Source organism: Felis catus, chromosome C1 (assembly GCF_018350175.1).
Source record: "Felis catus isolate Fca126 chromosome C1, F.catus_Fca126_mat1.0, whole genome shotgun sequence".
Lineage (NCBI taxonomy): Eukaryota > Metazoa > Chordata > Mammalia > Carnivora > Felidae > Felis > Felis catus.
This window is the reverse complement of record NC_058375.1, coordinates 154,802,972-154,820,910: the sequence shown is the minus strand read 5'-3', so window position 1 is coordinate 154,820,910 and position 17,939 is coordinate 154,802,972. Positions and strand designations below refer to the sequence as shown.

The window sequence follows — 17,939 nt, the reverse complement described above, 5'->3', positions numbered from 1 at the left end:
TTTTTCTCTGTACCAATTTACAAGGACCACCAAAAGCAATTTACTCTTTTTTTTTTTTTAATTTTTTTTTTCTCTTAACGGTTATTTTTGAGACAGAGACAGAACATGAACTGGGGAGGGTCAGAGAGAGAGGGAGACACAGAATCAGAAACAGGCTCCAGGCTCTGAGCTGTCAGCACAGAGCCCGACGCGGGGCTCGAACTCACGGACCGAGAGATCATGACCTGAGCTGAAGTCGGACGCTCAACGGACTGAGCCACCCAGGCACCTCAAAGCAATTTACTCTTATCTAGCTTGGCCAACATTGTATCTTCACAGTCTTGTCTCAGGGCCAGGTCAGTTTTCCTGTCCTAGAAATCTTAAGTATCCCAACATCCCACAAGATATCACATTGGTTTACTATGTTGATAATATTATGCTGATTGTATTTGATGAGCAGAAAGTAGCAATTACTTTAGGTATCTTAGTGAAGCATATGAGAACCAGCGGGTAATCAGACTCACAAAAATTTAGGGGCGCCTCAGTAACATTTCTGGGCATTCAGTTGTCACTGTACTTAATAGGCCTTTTGTTTTTTGGTTTTTGTTTTTTGTGTTTTGGAGGCAATATTTTCTTCTCTCCTTCCCATTTTCTTTCTTTCTTTCTTTCTTTTTTTTTTAACAAAATATTGCATAGAATTCGTTAGATACTAAGTTTACAATTTAGTCTTTAGGTAACTGAATATTACGTTGGGACTGTGTCAGAATTTGAAAAGTAATTCCCATTGTCACTGGAGACAATGGCTGTTGGCATTCTGTGTCTCATTCCAGGGTTCCTCTTCACTTGTAAGGAGGATGCTTGCATCTTGCTAGGTGCTTGTTTTGTTTTTCCACCGGAGCTCAAATGTGCGAGAAAGTGTGCATATGGAAACTGAGCAGTCAAAAGGGTAGACTATGCTGCTTATTGTCTCTCAGCTGTAAATTCATTCTCTTCTCCTGCTCTGTAATAATGGAGCGGGGCGGGGGGGGGGGGGAGCTGTAAATCTGTAAATATTTCTCCTTTGCTGGCTGGCACGATGTTAATTAAGCCTTGTCAGTAGAGGGCACTGGAGGGATACTGAAAGTAGAAGATACTTTTCCTTCCTGGTTTCAGGGTGACTTTCTGGCTAGGCTCTTACTGAGCATATACCTTTTTCTCTACTTCTAGGCCTCCACATAGTTTTCTCTAGTGTTAAGTAACTGCATGGCACAGCTTTCTCTAGAGTTGGCACACCTCTGCCCCCTGCACTTTCTCCAGAGCTTGACTTGGACAGCAGGGTTGTACCCTGGAGTCATAGACATCATGGACCTGTTCCCCAGCCCAGGTCACTGCTCCATACACTCTTTGTTTAGCCTTATACATGTGCACATTGGGGACCCCACAAAACTGGGTTTCCAAGGCACCAACTACCCAAATCTTATCCTAGGCACCAACCTGCACCATATTGGCCCAGGCTATACATGAAAGTGTACTACATTCCTGCAGAGCACAGCTTCTTAACTCCAGGTGCCATCAGCAGCCAGCTGTTAGCATTGGCACCTAACAAATTCCAGGGTTTGACATCTTCCTATGAATGGCTTCTTCTGAGACTCCACAGGTCAGATTTTGGGCAAGTTTCGCTAGTGAGATACCTCCGTAACTTTTCCACTGTCAAGGAGCCAACACTGCTCTTTCTGTAGAGATCTCTGGATCTATGTGCTGGTGAGGGGAAGGTTCTTCCTTGGACTCTCATCTCAGCCTTGTAGGTAGTGATTGCCCCTTATATCTACTACTCCTATATTATTTTGAATTATTTTTAACTCTCACTAACCAATTCCCTGTTACTCCAGTCCTCTCAGAATAATATATTATACTTTCCTTTTTCAAATCACTATGTAGTTTCTGTCTCCTTACTAATCCAAGAGCCATCAACTGTGTTTACAAAGTAAATAGACAAATCTTTTAAAAGGTAGTACTTCTACCCAGGAGAAGTACTAGTTAAGTGGGTAATCTGTGGGACCACTCAATTCACTCCTCAAAATTATGCCATAACCAATCAGTATATACCTTTCACAGGTGCAGATTCAATCACAGGAGAGAGAATACGTGAGCTTGCCTTCACCACCATATTACCCTCCCCTGCAAAGGGTAGTGCAGTTCCATAATTACTTGTATGCTCCAAATTGTGTAGAGTTGGCTGCTCTACAAATTAAGATCCTGTTCATAACCTTTCACCTTCAAAGATAATATTGTCAATAGAGATGCTTATCTGACCAGGTGTAGCTGAGAAGTTGGATGTGTGACCACACCCTTTTCAGTATTAAATAAAAGCAGTGCCTCTGAGTTGTTGGAGCTCAGCTCTGTTACTAAACTTTTTGTCACATAACCTGCAGATGACTTTTGTTCAGAAAGTCATCTTACTCTGTGACAGTTACATGCAGTTAGTTGTTCACTGGTGGCTTTTTCCAGCCAGCCAGAGCAACCCCAGTTTGTTTTTCAGCTGGGATATTTGGGATATGTCTGCTGCTTCCTCCTGTGAGGAACTGCCATCTCAGGGCAGTTTGCTTTGTATCAGTGTTTGTCCCTTGTCATACATCCACAGGTCACTTCCTGCTTAGAAGAATTTCAGGCAAGGGTGTGGAAATGGATTTAATCATAACCGAAACTAGCCAACCATAATAGTAAGTCACCGTGAAATTTGGTTTTACCAATAAATACAAGCAGAAATGACTTCCTGCCACCCCTCCATTCCCTAACTAGTAGATGAGAGGTGCTTAATAAAGTTTCTGCCCAAGCACATAAGGTTTATTATTAGAGCAAGTTTTGTTGTTTTGATTCGATTAGGAGATCTAGGTAATGTTTGGCAAAGATCAAATATGAATTAATTTACAGTAGTGTACTCTTCTTAATCTACAATCTATGCTACATTTTGGATATATAATTTTGTAATGTTTTGTTTTTTGTGATTACCCTTAATTTTTTATCGCATGCTTTAATTCATGCTGTAGCAAGTTTCATATACAATTAGGCTTTGTGCCAGTTAAAGTCACCTGGAACCAGACCTTAAATCCCTGGAGATGTAAAGGTTTATTGTCACAAATATAGGAACAAGAAATGGAAAGAACTACTATCCTCTTATTTTATTAAATGTTACTTTCACATGCGGTTATGAAACGTTCTGCTTTTCACTGCTTTAGAAGATTGCTTCAGTTGGAATATTTAAATTAAACTAACAACTTAACTAATGTCTTTGCAATGTGTCCTTTTCCACCTGGAAGGGACAACTGGACTAAAGATGGATCATTTCCAGTTTGAATCTGCATGTAAACGACATCCTCAGGTGACTCATTGTCACATTAAAGTTTGAGAAACTAGAGTCTACATAACTGAAAGCCACAGCTCTGTAGTTATTTTGATTTGTGATAGCTCAGTCTTTTCTGTTCAGATAGCAACATGTTTTTACCCTGGAGAATAACCCATTGATTTTTAACCCAATCTCACAGACTGTTAGAATCATGCATATTGTTTTAGTCATTTTAAAGTATCATTATTTTGTGCATGTTTTAATTTATTATTAATGCCTTTTTGTAATGTCTACATATATTCTAGCATATAGATTGATAAGGCCTCTGAATATTAACTTTTTTCTAATTTTAGAAATTTATAATAATTTAGAGATCTTTGAATAGATCTTTGAATTTAAATTAATTTTTTTCTAGTTTAAAAAAACTATTTCATGATATTAATCTCTCCTGTGAATCTGACCTTTAATAATTAGCAAATGACATTTTAGATAGGTGTGTTTAAAGGTTTTAGAAAGTACAATAAGACCTCTACCTGCTAATCATTTTTATATCCTGAATTTGCTGTCGTGCTGGTTTTTTTTTTTTCATTTTTGAAACTTCTGAGTTTAATTGGAAGTTGAAATTAAGAGAAATTTGTTCTGTTTCATTGGCTGTTTTCACATAGGTCTTGACATTTGGTAAGTAGTGAGGCTTAGGAACGTGATGTTATTTCCAGGAATAGGAGTTAAGAATCCTGGTTTTGTTTAACTCATTCATTTATTGTGTGGCTTTTGGATTATGTATTTTATTGCACAGAATCTGAGTTTTTCCATCTTTGTGATGGGAATAACATATTTTAAAAGTAATTTTACAACGCCATAATTTGTAGTAAAACCCCAGTGTGTCATTTATATCAGCATTAATCTCTGAGCCTTTTCAGGAAACTTTGGGTGATTCTTGCTTTGGATTTCATCTTATCTCTCCATGTCAAAATAACTTTTGCTCATTTTATATCAGCATTCTATTTTGAAAAACCTGTCTTTGGAGTAACCAAATTGCTTTTGGTTAGGTGCAGTCATTTCCCTATCAAGTGCTAGTTTTGATTTGCCTAAAGTGTCGTGACCTACACCAGTGATTCTTAACCCTTGCCGCCCTTTAGAATTATCTGGAGAGCCTAAAATAACAACAAAAGCAGGACCTGGGCCCTGGCCCTAAAACAATTATATCAAACTCTCTAGAGGGGAGGCCTAAAGCACTCTTTTTAAAGAGCTTTCTGCTAAGTGTATCCAGAGTTGAAGACCGCTAATAGAGATGCTTAATGTTGAGTGTAATTTATCATTAATGGAAGCCTAATATTGCACATTAGCAGCAAAGGACAGAAAAGTCATATAAAAATCCCTGGGAGATTCATTTCAGAATCTTCAAGTGATCAGCAATTGATAAAAGAAGACTATTCCCTTCTGAAATAATCTGAAAAGAGCAAAGCGTCATGTTCCTACTCTAGTAAACTCTGCCACTAAAAGGTCTCAATCTCTTAATCCTCCATTGTTAAAATCTACAATCTCATCCTCAGCCTTATTTCCAAAAACACGTTCTGAAAACAGTTGTGTGGTTTTTATTTTTATTTTTTTATTTTTATTTTCATTTTATATAGAGAGAAAGCACACACAAGTGGGGTAGAGGGGCAGAGGGAGGGAGGGAGGGAGGGAGGGAGGGAGAGAGAGAGAGAGAGAGAGAGAGAGAGAGAGAGAGAGAGAGAGAAAGAGAGAGAGAAAATCTCAAGCAGGTTCCATTCTCGGTGAGGAGCATGGCATGGGGCTTGATTCCAGGATCCTGGAATCATGACCTGAGCCAAAATTGAGTTGGACCCTCAATTGACTGAGCCACCCCAGTGCTCCAGTGTGTGTGTGTGTGTGTGTGTTTATTTGACTCATTTGTCCAGAAAACCTTATGTGGTATGAAGCTATTTGTAGTTCTTTCCTTAGGGTTTCCCCTTATCTCCTTACATTTAGAGCGTCATTTCTTGACCCTTGAAGATCTTATTTCAGATAACTTCAACTAAAAGCTTAGTATTGTTTTCAACGTAAATTTTAGTTAGCTAACATACAGTGCAATATTGGTTTCAGGAGTAAAAAACTTAATATTTAAAAAAAAATTTTTTTAATGTTTATTTCTGAGACAGAGACAGAGCATGAGTGGGGGAAGGGCAGAGAGAGAGGGAGACACAGAATCAGAAGCAGGCTCCAGGCTCTGAGCTGTCACCACAGAGCCCGACACGGGGCTCAAACTCACAAACTGTGAGATTATGACCTGAGCCGAAGTCGGTCGCTCAACCGACTGAGCCACCCAGGCGCCCCAAAAAGCTTAATATTTTAGATCAGACCTGAGTTTGAACACATTTGGGAGAGTACTGCTTTTCCACTTAAACTGAATCATGTTGGCCAAGCCACTGAATCTATTTGACGCTCAGTGTTTGTGGGCAAAATGGGAATGACTTCTCAAGATTATTGGAAGACTACATGAGAACCTGTGTAATATTAAGGTATCGGGGACCTAATCAGTATTTAACAAAAGTAAATTATTATTTTATTATTTCTAATAAATTAAATCTTGGTCCTTCTTTCCTTTTCCTGGTAAAAAAATTTATTGGGTGCTCACTGGGTCACCGACATCGTGAGTGCCAGAAAAACAACCAGGAGGAAGGGAGACGTCATTTGTGTCCTTCATAAGCTTCCTTTGACTCCCTCATTAGAGACATCCTAAACTAAAACCTGCTAACTGAGTGACTTCTTCAGATAGACACACACACAATGATAGGATTATTGCCCTATTGGTGAAGAATTCCATTCTTCTTTCTCATTCCCCAGCCTACCCTCTAATATGATTTTGGGCATATAGTATCTTGGGAAAACCATCACTGCTATGGAAATATTTAGTTTTGTCATCTCCCTTTACTGTATGCTTTCCCTGGACCCTTTCTTGTTTTATGTTGTATTAAAACATCCTAAGGAGACCAGCACATTCCTTGTCAAATGCCTAATCTAGCTTACATGCATACACAGCAAGAATTGTATGGTTCTGAAACTACATTGTGTCTTCAAATAATGTAAAAAGTTTACGAGGTCATTTTAATCCTTACATGAGGCTCTGAAAGCAACCAAAACTCAGATGTATTAGAATCTCATTTTTCTGGGCAGTATACATTATAATTGAATTATCTTTTGAAACCAAAGTGCCTATTCCATACATACATACGTATCTTTCCAATTAGAAGTAGTATACAGAACTAACTATTCAAATTCTGCCTCTTCTGTTTATTTAGCTTAAAATTTTTTACTAAAGGCCAGAGAATCCATCTTAAAACTTGGCTTTTTAATTTTAAATTTAGCGGTATCTTTGGAAGAAAAACTGAATAAAGTGTCAAAGTTAGTTTTCACATCTATAAATTAAATTTTCCTTAAAATATGTTTAGAATGTAGGGAGAATAGGCATTCTCCTTCCCCTTTGTGCCTGCAAATTTGAGTATAATGGTGCATGGTATGTAATTATATACTGAAACCCCTTCATATTATATTTTTTAAAACATCGTGAAGAAAATCAGGCTGTCATCGATGTTCTCTTTTTTCCTTTTCCTTTCCTTTGCTTCTGGTGGCCCATATTAGAGTTTAGTAAACATGTTGTCTGTTCTTAGGGTAGACACTGTTGCCTCTTTAGAGTCACTTCAGGTAAAAAGCTTAGTGCCATCTTCTTTTTGTTATTAGATTTTATTATGTGTGTGAACTATAGAAAATAGCTGTGGTATAACAACACCTTAGACACTCTTAATTTTCTACTCTTCAGTGGTTCTGTCAGGATTCACAAGTATTATCAGGTGAATAAATTTGAGGGTGTGCCAGTTTACTTGTTAAAACTACTTATAATCTTAACTGGTTTAGTTGGAATAGAGGTGCATAAGTTGAGGACAAACTCCATAAAATAAAAGCCACTATTTTAGATGTATGCCTAACAGTACCTATCGGTATACCTACGCTTTCTTACGGATTTCCCCCTTTCTTTATAATCAATGCAATGAAGTCCTTTGGCCCCTTGGTCATTGAGTTAAGGTACCTTTTTTTTTTTTTTAAAAGAAACTCTAAATATGTTTATAAAAATAATTGTATGCATATCATATAATAAATATTAGCCACAGTTTACAAGGTATTTTTTATTGGAGAGAAATCTCTAGTATATCCTCAATAGATTATAGCTAATTATAGTAAATGTGTTCTTCCAAAAGTGTAAATTTCTTGAGGGCAAGATATCTTTATATTTTTCTTAACCATAAGAGTACAATTATTTGTAGCTTGTGTTGTTGGTTGAATGAATCAATTGAACCATGCCTATAGGAATGATTAGCTACTAATGCCATTTATCATTTCCGTTTATAGGTATTACCATTTAATGAAACCTTCTTGCCAGCAAATCTATGATAAAAAATATAAGTAACAGAGGAAACTATAACTGTTATTTGTCAAGTGGGAAGCTTTTAATGTCAGAATGGCTCACCTAAAACGACTAGTAAAATTACATCTTAAAAGACATTATCATAAAAAGTTCTGGAAACTTGGGGCAGTAATTTTTTTCTTTATAATATTTTTGATTTTAATGCAAAGAGAAGTAAGTGTTCAATATTCCAAAGAGGAATCACGGATGGAAAGAAACATAAAAAACAAAAACAAGATGTTTGATTTAATGATAGAAGCTGTAAACAATATTAAAGATGCAATGCCAAAAATGCAAATAGGAGCACCGGTCAGGCAAAACATTGATGCTGGTGAGAGACCCTGTTTGCAAGGATATTATACAGCAGCAGAATTGAAACCTGTTCTTGACCGCCCACCTCAGGATTCTAATGCACCTGGTGCTTCTGGTAAAGCATTCAAGACAACCAATTTAAGTATTGAAGAGCAGAAGGAAAAAGAACGTGGAGAAGCAAAACACTGTTTTAATGCTTTTGCAAGTGACAGGATTTCTCTACACCGAGATCTTGGACCAGACACTCGACCTCCTGAGTATGTTAAAGAATATTCATTGTTTACTGTTTAACATTAGAGTTTGCAGGGGAGGGGCATTAGCTAAGGAATTTGCTTGTTCTGTAGTCACTCTCTGAAGCAAAATGTCAGCAATCGCTGTTTAATTTAATTATGTTTGCTTATTGTTATTGAGGCTTTCCATATCTATGCTTGGTGAGGCATTGCAGATGTAGAAGGCTGTTACCTTACAAATTAGGAGACTAAATTTTAGATCTGATTTCTGTAGAACCACAAGGAAATTCTTAATTCTTAGATGCTTTAGTTTTCTAATTTATTAAGAAGGGAATATTGGGCAATTTTATGGGAGATGTGGGAGGCAGAGGAGCTGTTTCTGTTCCTCTGTGTGTTGCTATAGAATAAAAATGTTTAAAAAGTGCCGAGATTTTGGAGCTGTTAGATAAGAATTTTCTATGAACTAAGTCACAGACTTTGTGGCTACTTTCAGTACTGTAATTGTATTTCAGAATGCCTTGTAACCTTTTGTAATCTTTCTTTTAAAGAACAATATTGTTAAATTGCTCATTCAATTATGATTTTTTTTTCTAGAGTTTTGTTGAATAAGTTATCATATGTATAGAATTGTCTCTCTTTAGCTTCTAAGAGGCCAACATTGCCTTTTATGTCCCTTTGTTTACATGGTATCTCAAGTACACAGTATTTTTATTCTAGTTTCCCTCCAGTTCCAACTATGCTCTGTCCATTGTTATCTTTGAGGTAGTGTTCAAGTGTTCTATTTGAATTCAAATAACTAAAATAAATTCCAGCAGTTTTCAAACCATTTGTTGATTTGTTGAAAGTATGAGATAAACCGTAAGCAAGCCATGCCTACATATTTTGCTTCCTGGTTATAATAGATTTACATTTGGAAATGCATCTGAAGAAAAGAACTTTGATAGACTTAGGTCGATGGCTTCACTCCTATTTTTCTAGATGTATGATCATGAATACTTGCTCTAACTAAGAGTCCCTTAATATTGAAGTTGGGTAGATTAGATTTCTGTCTCTCTATTGTAATCTGTGTGATTCAAGATTAAGGTGCTAATCATTTTTAAGTGAATGTGTGAAGAAACAAATGAATGTCTATAAAATATTCTACCTTTATAACAAGGCACAGAATAGTTCTTTTCTTATGTTAATAGTTAAAATGCAGTATTGCATTTGACTGATTTGGGGAGAGGTCTTGACTGAAAAGCAATCCACATCACAAATCAAGAAGCAGAATTTTTATTCTTTGACATGACAGTCAATGTCAGCTCAAGACAAGTTTTTTTTTCCCCCAATATAGCATTGAGGAGCTACAATAATATTCAATAATGAAATCATTGTAAGTGAAAAACAACGAGGTACTTAAAGTAAAGAACCTTTTTTGGATAAGAATTGGATACCTAGAACTGTGAAGAATTGGTGAAGATTTAACACTTTCTTACTTTAAATTTAACTTAAATCAGCAAGGAACACATTTTCTGAAGAATTGCTGGTCATTTCCATGCTCATTGAAAATACAGATCCAGTGTCTCTCCAAGTCAGATGGTCATGTGATTGATAATTTAAGTACATATCTATATGCCAAATTTTACAAATGGTTTGAGTATAAGCAGTCAGTTTGGCAAGTTATTTAATTTCACTACTTTAAGTGACATGTAAAACAATATCTAAAGCCTAAGTTTAATTTTTTTTATCGTTTCAGAATAAATGAGGTTTATGAAATCATACTGTGAAATTGTATCACTTGCATTAATGCTATAACATGACACCTTTACTTGATGTTAGCAGTTATCAGTTAAGCAAAGAAATCCTAGCTTGAACTAAGGAAAGCTTTGTAAGATTAAAGTGATCACATTTCATTAATGTGAATTTTTGTGAATTTTTGAATTTAAAATTTTGAAACTTTTTGTAATTATTAATATTAGTCACATGACAAGTAGATGTATGTGAGGTTTTTTTTTTTTTTTTTTTTTTAATCCCAACACCCCATACAAATGTTTCTAAGACAATAAATCATAAGGTTTTTGGTTTTGTTTTGTTTTGTTTTTAAGAAAAACAGCATGGAGTTTTTAAATAATTTTTACTTTTAATTTATGTTGGTTTGCAAACCTTTATGTCTTAAAAATACAAGCTTATATTTAGTCATACATTTCTGTGTAATTGTGAGTCAAGACTAATTGTGAATAGGTAGTTTGTGTTTGGACCTTACTTCTAATTGGTAGTTTATCCAAAATTCACTTTAAAATATATCATTTGCTTTCATCTGTCAGTGAGGATGAATGTCATTATTTGCTTCTGACTATGCATGTATATTTGAAATCATGAAGGCACAAAGAGAGCAAAATCACTTTCACTCATAACCTTTGCTTCCTTTTCTTACTCAACAGTGTTGACACACTCTATCAATACTTTATCCTCAACCTAATTCCTTGTTTATCCCTACTAATATTCCACCCTAAAGACAGCCTCTCAGAATAGTATCTGAAACATTCAAACTGAGGTATGGCTATAAAAGTGAATAATGAGAACATACAGGATATCTTTCTTTGGGTGGCTTTCCCAGGCCTCTAGGGTCATACTGGGGGCTCTGTTTCCCTCACAGAGCATTTAAAGTGTGTTAGTTTCTTATCTCCATAAGTGAATGATTTACTTCCTATCTTTGGGTTTGAACAGCACTGTTTGATTGTTCACACGCTGTATTTATAGTGCCTTTTGAGTGGGAGGATTTTATATTCTGCTGTCTAAAATTGTATAACCATTTATGATTTTTAAGTGAACTTAAAGATTATTTATTTTTACCATAGACCACACATATTTTATGTCCCAGGGTTACTCTGATTTTACAGTGTTTTGAAACCCTCTACTCTGTTATATCTTTGGATCCTCACCTCAACTCAGTAGGTAAGGGACTGTGGTCAGCTTCAGTCTCAAAGGCTGGGGACTGTACAGATCCACTCATACCCAACAGCTTCTTATGAAGATTATTTTCATTGAGGAAGATATTATTATAAAAATAAATTCAAGATCAATTTGTAACTAATGTGTTTAGCTAATGGTTAGTACCATTAATCAGCCAAAAACGACTTAGGGTCTATCTCCTTGTGCCTATCAATGTTTCATATGGCAAAAAGATCACATGACTTTTAACAGGGATTTAGGATTTTATGTAAAATTTTTAAGTTTAGTATTTTAAAATGCTAGGTCTTATTTAATTAAACTATAGATCAGGTTACTGGAGCAAAATCTTTAACACAGCATGGTTGGTATATGGTAGCAACTTAGTAAGTCTTGCTGAATTGTGAGCATCATAAAAAAATAGATTTTATAGTAAGCCATTTTTTTCCCTTTTGGTTCAAGTAGAGATTAAATAAATTGATTTAAAAACTTGAAAAATATTACATACTTAGGAAAGTAAGAATCTCTACGAAGATGAATATTCATTTAATAAAGTTGCACTGTTTAAAGTTTATTTATTTTTGAGAGCTACAGTGTGTGCGTGCACACATGCACAGAGAGTGGCAGAGAGAGTGGGAGAGAGAGAATCCCAAGCTGGTTCCATGCTGTCAGCATGGAGCCTAATGCGGAGCTTGATCCCACAAACCACGAGATCATGAGCTGAAAGCAAGAGTTGGACACTTAACTGACTGAGCCACCCAGGTGCCCCTGAAGTTGCACTGTTAAAAAAAATTGGAGGTAATAAGAAAAATGGATGATTTCTACAAGGGGGGGGAGAAAAATTGGTTTTTATTTGAGCGATTACAAGTGTTTGCCATTGTTATAGGTTATCTTGCTTGTAGGTTATATTTTCTATTTAAAATGCTATTTGTATTTGAAATTATATTGTTGAGAAAACTTACAATAGCACGTTTTAATCCTTGACCTGGAATCTGTATCAGTGGACATGATCTCTGTGTAAAAAATTTTGTTTTGATTTGCATTTGCATAGCATTAAGATCAACTTACATAGAAAAAAATTGTCTGCTATTGTTTCTATGGTGATAATGGTTAAATAATAATTTTAGTAATGGCATAGCTCTGAAATAAAGTAATAAAATTCATAATTGTTCTACTTCTTTGACTTCTTCTAGATGTATTGAACAAAAATTTAAGCGCTGTCCTCCCCTGCCTACCACCAGTGTCATAATAGTTTTTCATAATGAAGCCTGGTCCACGCTGCTTAGAACTGTCCACAGTGTGCTTTATTCTTCCCCTGCCATACTGCTGAAGGAAATCATTTTGGTGGATGATGCTAGTGTAGATGGTAAGAAAGCACATGCAAATTAGGTTGTTTTCCAAGTAAATCCATGTGATATTGTCCAAAGTCTATTTGATTGTATTGTACTCTCTGTATGCACCCCTCCCCCGCCCCCCCAGCTTGAATATAATACCTTGGATGATGGGTATGATGGATGAGAGTAGAATTCAAAGGTGTCTATATTTAAATATTTTAAAGATCAGAAATGTTTGAAGTACCATGACTTCTAACTTTGTGGTCCTCAATGTGAGACTTTTATTGTAAGGCATAGTGGTTAAGAACACAGACTTGAGCCTTGAGTCAGGCCGCCTTGGTTTGAATCCCAGTTCTGGTCCTATCCAGCTGTGTAACTTGGACAAATTACTTAACCTTTTTATGCCTCAGTTTCTTTATCTGTAAAATGGGGAAAATGCCATATTTCATCGAATTTATTGCACAATACATCATTGGTTTATTTTTTTAATTTTTATCTTTTTTTCATCATTAGTTTATATACTGCTAGAATAAAAAACCCTCACAACCAATTACACTAAGATGCCATTGATTATAATAAGTATCTAATGGTGCAGCTTAGAATTGAGGAAATACATAAATGATACATAACTCCTAGGATTGTTTTGAAGATTAGATGAGTTAATATAAATAATACATTAATTAATAATATAAATGAGTAGTTAAAAATTATTACAAAGTCACTACATCCTGTTTTATTTTGGCTGCTAAGTATTTCAATATTGTTTACAAAGTTAGCTGAATTCTTTAATGAATTTCTACTTAAAATTACAAATCAACGGTCAGTTACTAAATTGTACATTTTAAATTGGAATTGCAAGGCTAATCAGACAAATGCCCTAATTTGCTAAGTTTTCAAACATTACGAGTATTTTAAATACCAAACAGATATAGATTATTTCAATGATCACAAAATGTATTCCTGAATTAGTTGAGTTTGGAGCCTGATTCTTTAAGGTCAAATTCTCACTCCAATACTCACTAGCTGTTTCCTCATCTGTAAAATGGGGATAGTGATACTCTTTCATCTATCCAAAAGCAACATCTGTTTTAAGATAAACCATTACTTTATGTGCTATGAAAAAGGAAAAAAATACTGCTTATTAAGTGACATGTCATCAATAACAAGATGTATCCAGACTTAAGAAATGATAATAAGTGAATAAAGCATAAAATTACTAACCTGGCTTATTTAATTTTCTACATACAATCCTAAACATGTCTTTAACTTCAAAATAAAATATCATGAGTGAATTGAGATTGTTTTCAAGTTAAGTATCATCTAGGTGGAATAAGTTTGCTTATCTCCAGAGATGTTTGACATGGATGTGAAATGTATTCACTAAATGGGGAAGTTTTATAATTCAAGTTCCCTGCATATGGGTACACAGTGCTGGATCAGAGATTTGAATCTCCGGTCCTCTTACCCAGGTTATAACACCACTTAATTGTAACCAACTGATGTTATGATTTGAAATGTTATGATTTATTTTTTTTTTTAAATTCTTGGTCTGTAGTCCATAGAGGTGTGTTCCCCCCCCCCATGTTTATGTATTTGTTTTGAGAGAGAGAGAGAGAGAGAGAGAGAGAGAACACAAGCAAGAGAGGGGCAGACAGAAAACGAGAGAGAAAGAGAATCCCATGCAGGCTCTGCACTGGCAGCAGAGAGCCCGATGCAGGGCTCAATCTCATGAATGATGAGATCATGAACTCAGCTGAGATCAAGAGTGGGACGCTTAACTGAGCGAATCACCCAGGCACCCCTGCATCCATAGAGTTTTAAGTGACATTTGATTAAGTTCTGCATGCCTTTCATATGTTATATTGTAAAAAGAAAAGAAAAAAATAATCCCTCTTTGGTTTTTTGAGCTTCCTTCTCAGATGGTTTTTATTTGTTTGATTTTTCAAGCAGTGAGAAATTAGGGTCACAGTAAGGCTACTTGTAATAAGCCTTCAGTTGAAGGTAACTTCTATTATTGCTCAAACAAAATTAATAGAATTAAAGAAAATCAGAAAGAAAAGTGATATCCAATCATAATCTTCCTATTTAATTATAATTTCGCTTTTTCCCTCTTGATCGCTGTCTAAATAAACATAGAATGTTTACCTAGTTACATCCATGTCAGAAATCCAATTTTGAAATCTGACATTTTCATATAGTATTATTATTAGCCCATTTCTTTTACCTTCAAAACTTTATTTTTAATGACCATGATGGACTAGATGCATTTTACTTATTTTACCATTCCCCTTCACTCACCCCACCCTGTTAGTATATATCACACTGTAATGAATATCCATTCTTTTGAATTGTATCTTTGGGTAAGTTAGACTGCTTGGTCAAAGGGTCTGAATATTTTAATTCTTTATAGCATTGGCAATGAATTTGCAACAGTTTTCTTGGTGAGGAATCTTTTTGCATCCTAATGTAATTAATTTGTCTTATTGAATCAAAGATTTAATGAGTACCCGCTATAGAAAACGTGTTCCTAGTTGTTGTCAAGGAGCATGTGATGTAGAAACTATAGTCCCTGGTTTCAATTGGTTTAGGAAAGAGCAGCATAATATGTGGATAATCAAGTGACAAAGAGATAGTTAAGTCCTAGTGACAGCAAAACAAGACAGTCAACGTTTTCAGAGCATGGGCCATGTGGTAAGCCTTGTCTTAAATGCACAGCAATCTTTCATTTTTATACTCTCAGCAATCCCTTGTAAGGGTACATGCTGTTATCCCCATCTTATAGATGCACTGAGGTCCAAGTAAAATAAAATAACTTACCAAAAGTCACTCAGCTGAAAGTAATGGTGCTATAAATAAATAAACCCAAGAGGTCTGATTTCACGGCTTTGTGCCCTTAACCTTGCAAAAATACAGGTATGGATGGGGCTTGAATTTAAGGGGCAGATAAAAATTTATAGGAAGTTTGGAAGTTGTGGGTCAATAAAAAATTCTTTAATGACTCAAACAGGGGACAGTTTATTGAAGGAATCTATAGTGACTCCATTAAAAAAGATTCAATCCCCATTAAAGCCTTTGAAATGTTTTTATACAAGTTTCTATTTTATAAATCTACGATTAAGGCAGAAATATCCATGATTTATATTTTAAGACAAGTTACAATCCTGCTTGTCTTTCAGAGAATTCTGAGGTTCTTAGAAGGTATGAAAAAGTTAGCCTATTATTTTGAGGCAGCAATGCTTAGATTTATTGTCCACAGAAGTTGTTCCTGAACTCTCACTTCCTTTATGAATGTTTAAACTTTGAATAAGCAACTCTTTTATCTGTACCACTGGAGAACTGAAAAAATATATACAATCATAGATAAAGTCATCTATGTTTGCTTCTGGAATCAGGCAGAAGCAAACATCTACCCTAGGACATTTACTGATGTTCTCAGCATTCCCAGATCTTTTTGAGGCTGTGCTATGGGCCAAGAAGGCCACCTGAGGAAACACATTGTATACTCAACAAAGAATCAAGAATTTATTGGTGAAAAAAGCAGACTTAAGAAGTTGTTTCAAAATATGAGCAATACTTGACTGACATGATTAATGTGTTTTCTTTTACCTACTGTTTTAACTCTTGCTTATCATGTCTCATCTAAATTGGAATGTTGAATATCTTAAATTATATACCCATTAATAAAATTTAGCCTGTTTTTAGCTCCATTCCTGACCTACATGCTCCTTTCTTCTTTCATATTTTTACTGGAAAAAATTCTGTGTCAGCAGACTCCAAAGCTTTCAAAAATTTTATGCTGACTGTTTGTAAAAATATTCCTAAACTGCTGTAGCCTTGGGCTTTCCTATTTGCCATTTTCCTCATCATTTTTGTTTTAAATTATTATGATCACTGCCTAAGTATCAGAGAATCCTTTTGATACTTGGCATTTTTCTTTGAATTTCCAGACTTAAATTCCAATTTTAAAATGTGTCAAATATCTTTTTGGCCAAATTCAGTTTCCTTCACTCCGTTAGCTAGTTTTCTCAGACCCCTAAATGAGCCTTCTTAACTCCTGGGTCTACTCCATTTGAAGTCTCTCCCTTCCCCACAAAATATATTTATTGATATTGCATGTACAGGATAAGTTAGTGTTACCACAGTATGTGTTATAGTTGTTCAGAAGTTAAGACTTGCATATATAGCTATTGTTTTTCTTTAAAGAGTTAAAGATACAATTTCATCTTAATGGAAGGATGTGTGCAACTGTTAAGATGACGAATGTGGAGATATCATTGCCCTGTGGTTTCTTCATTTGCTTTCATGTGTTCATATATGAAAATAAATTTAGGAAGAGTTAATCCTGATATTTTTTTTTTCTTACAGAGTACTTACATGATAAACTAGAGGAATATATAAAACAATTTTCTATAGTAAAAATAGTTAGACAAAGAGAGAGAAAAGGTCTGATCACTGCCAGGTTGCTAGGAGCAACAGTTGCAACAGCTGAAACCCTCACATTTTTAGATGCTCACTGTAAGTATATATGTATAGACGTAGTTGTAACATTTTCCCCTCTGCTTCCCTCTAACTTAAAAAGTGAAGAAGGCTTTTCTTTAAATAACTAATTGTATTTTCTCTAACATCATTTTCAGCTGATGCTTATAGCAATGAAAGCCTAAGCAGGTTGTACCTCTGGGTAGGAGCCTCCTTTCACTTACATGGAGTTAGGCTCCTTAACTTCAGTATCTTTCCTTCAGCGACCAGCTTTCCCAGCGAGTTATCCTTGCTTGGGATTTTTTTCAGATACTCATTGTGTCCACCCCCCCCCCCCAAATGTTTTTCCTTATTATTATTGATTCTTATAGTTTAAAATGAATGAAAGTTTTAAGTGTAAGCAATTTTATCTTTAAACTTTGTCCTGGTACTGATATTTTTCAATTTCTATATTTCCATTCTTTTTTCAAAGATTTGCACACTCCTCTTGTGCTAAGTTAGAGGTGTCCCCTTCCAACTTTTTCTGGTATCTTTTCTACGAATTGTATCAATTTTTGTTTTTGTTGCTACTGTCTTTTTTTTTTTTTTTTTTTGCCCTTTATTTTTAATGGTCTTGTTCTCTAGTGTCAATGATTTTAAAGTATTTAGAAAGTATTTTTAGAGTAAATTTTATTTTATTTTTTTTTTAATTTTTTTTTCAACGTTTATTTATTTTTGGGACAGAGAGAGACAGAGCATGAACGGGGGAGGGGCAGAGAGAGAGGGAGTCACAGAATCAGAAACAGGCTCCAGGCTCCGAGCCATCAGCCCAGAGCCTGACGCGGGGCTCGAACTCACGAACCGCGAGATCGTGCTCTGGCTGAAGTCGGACGCTTAACCGACTGCGCCACCCAGGC

At 35.4% G+C, this 17,939-nt stretch overlaps 1 protein-coding gene across 4 annotated transcripts in view; it reads left to right on the top strand.

Moving 5' to 3' along the window:
- GALNT3 (polypeptide N-acetylgalactosaminyltransferase 3) overlaps nt 1-17,939 on the top strand; it is a 44,247-nt gene that overhangs the window by 11,416 nt on the left and 14,892 nt on the right. For 3 of the 4 annotated variants that reach the window (XM_023259417.2, XM_023259416.2, XM_023259419.2), the window contains 3 exons: nt 7,709-8,332; nt 12,427-12,599; nt 16,933-17,082. In XM_023259417.2, coding sequence (XP_023115185.1) covers nt 7,818-8,332; nt 12,427-12,599; nt 16,933-17,082 — 838 coding nt within the window. In that variant the 5' untranslated portion in view covers nt 7,709-7,817. Of the gene's footprint in view, nt 1-2,599; nt 2,679-7,708; nt 8,333-12,426; nt 12,600-16,932; nt 17,083-17,939 lie in introns of all 4 variants that reach the window. The other variant, XM_023259418.2, reaches the window with a different exon arrangement.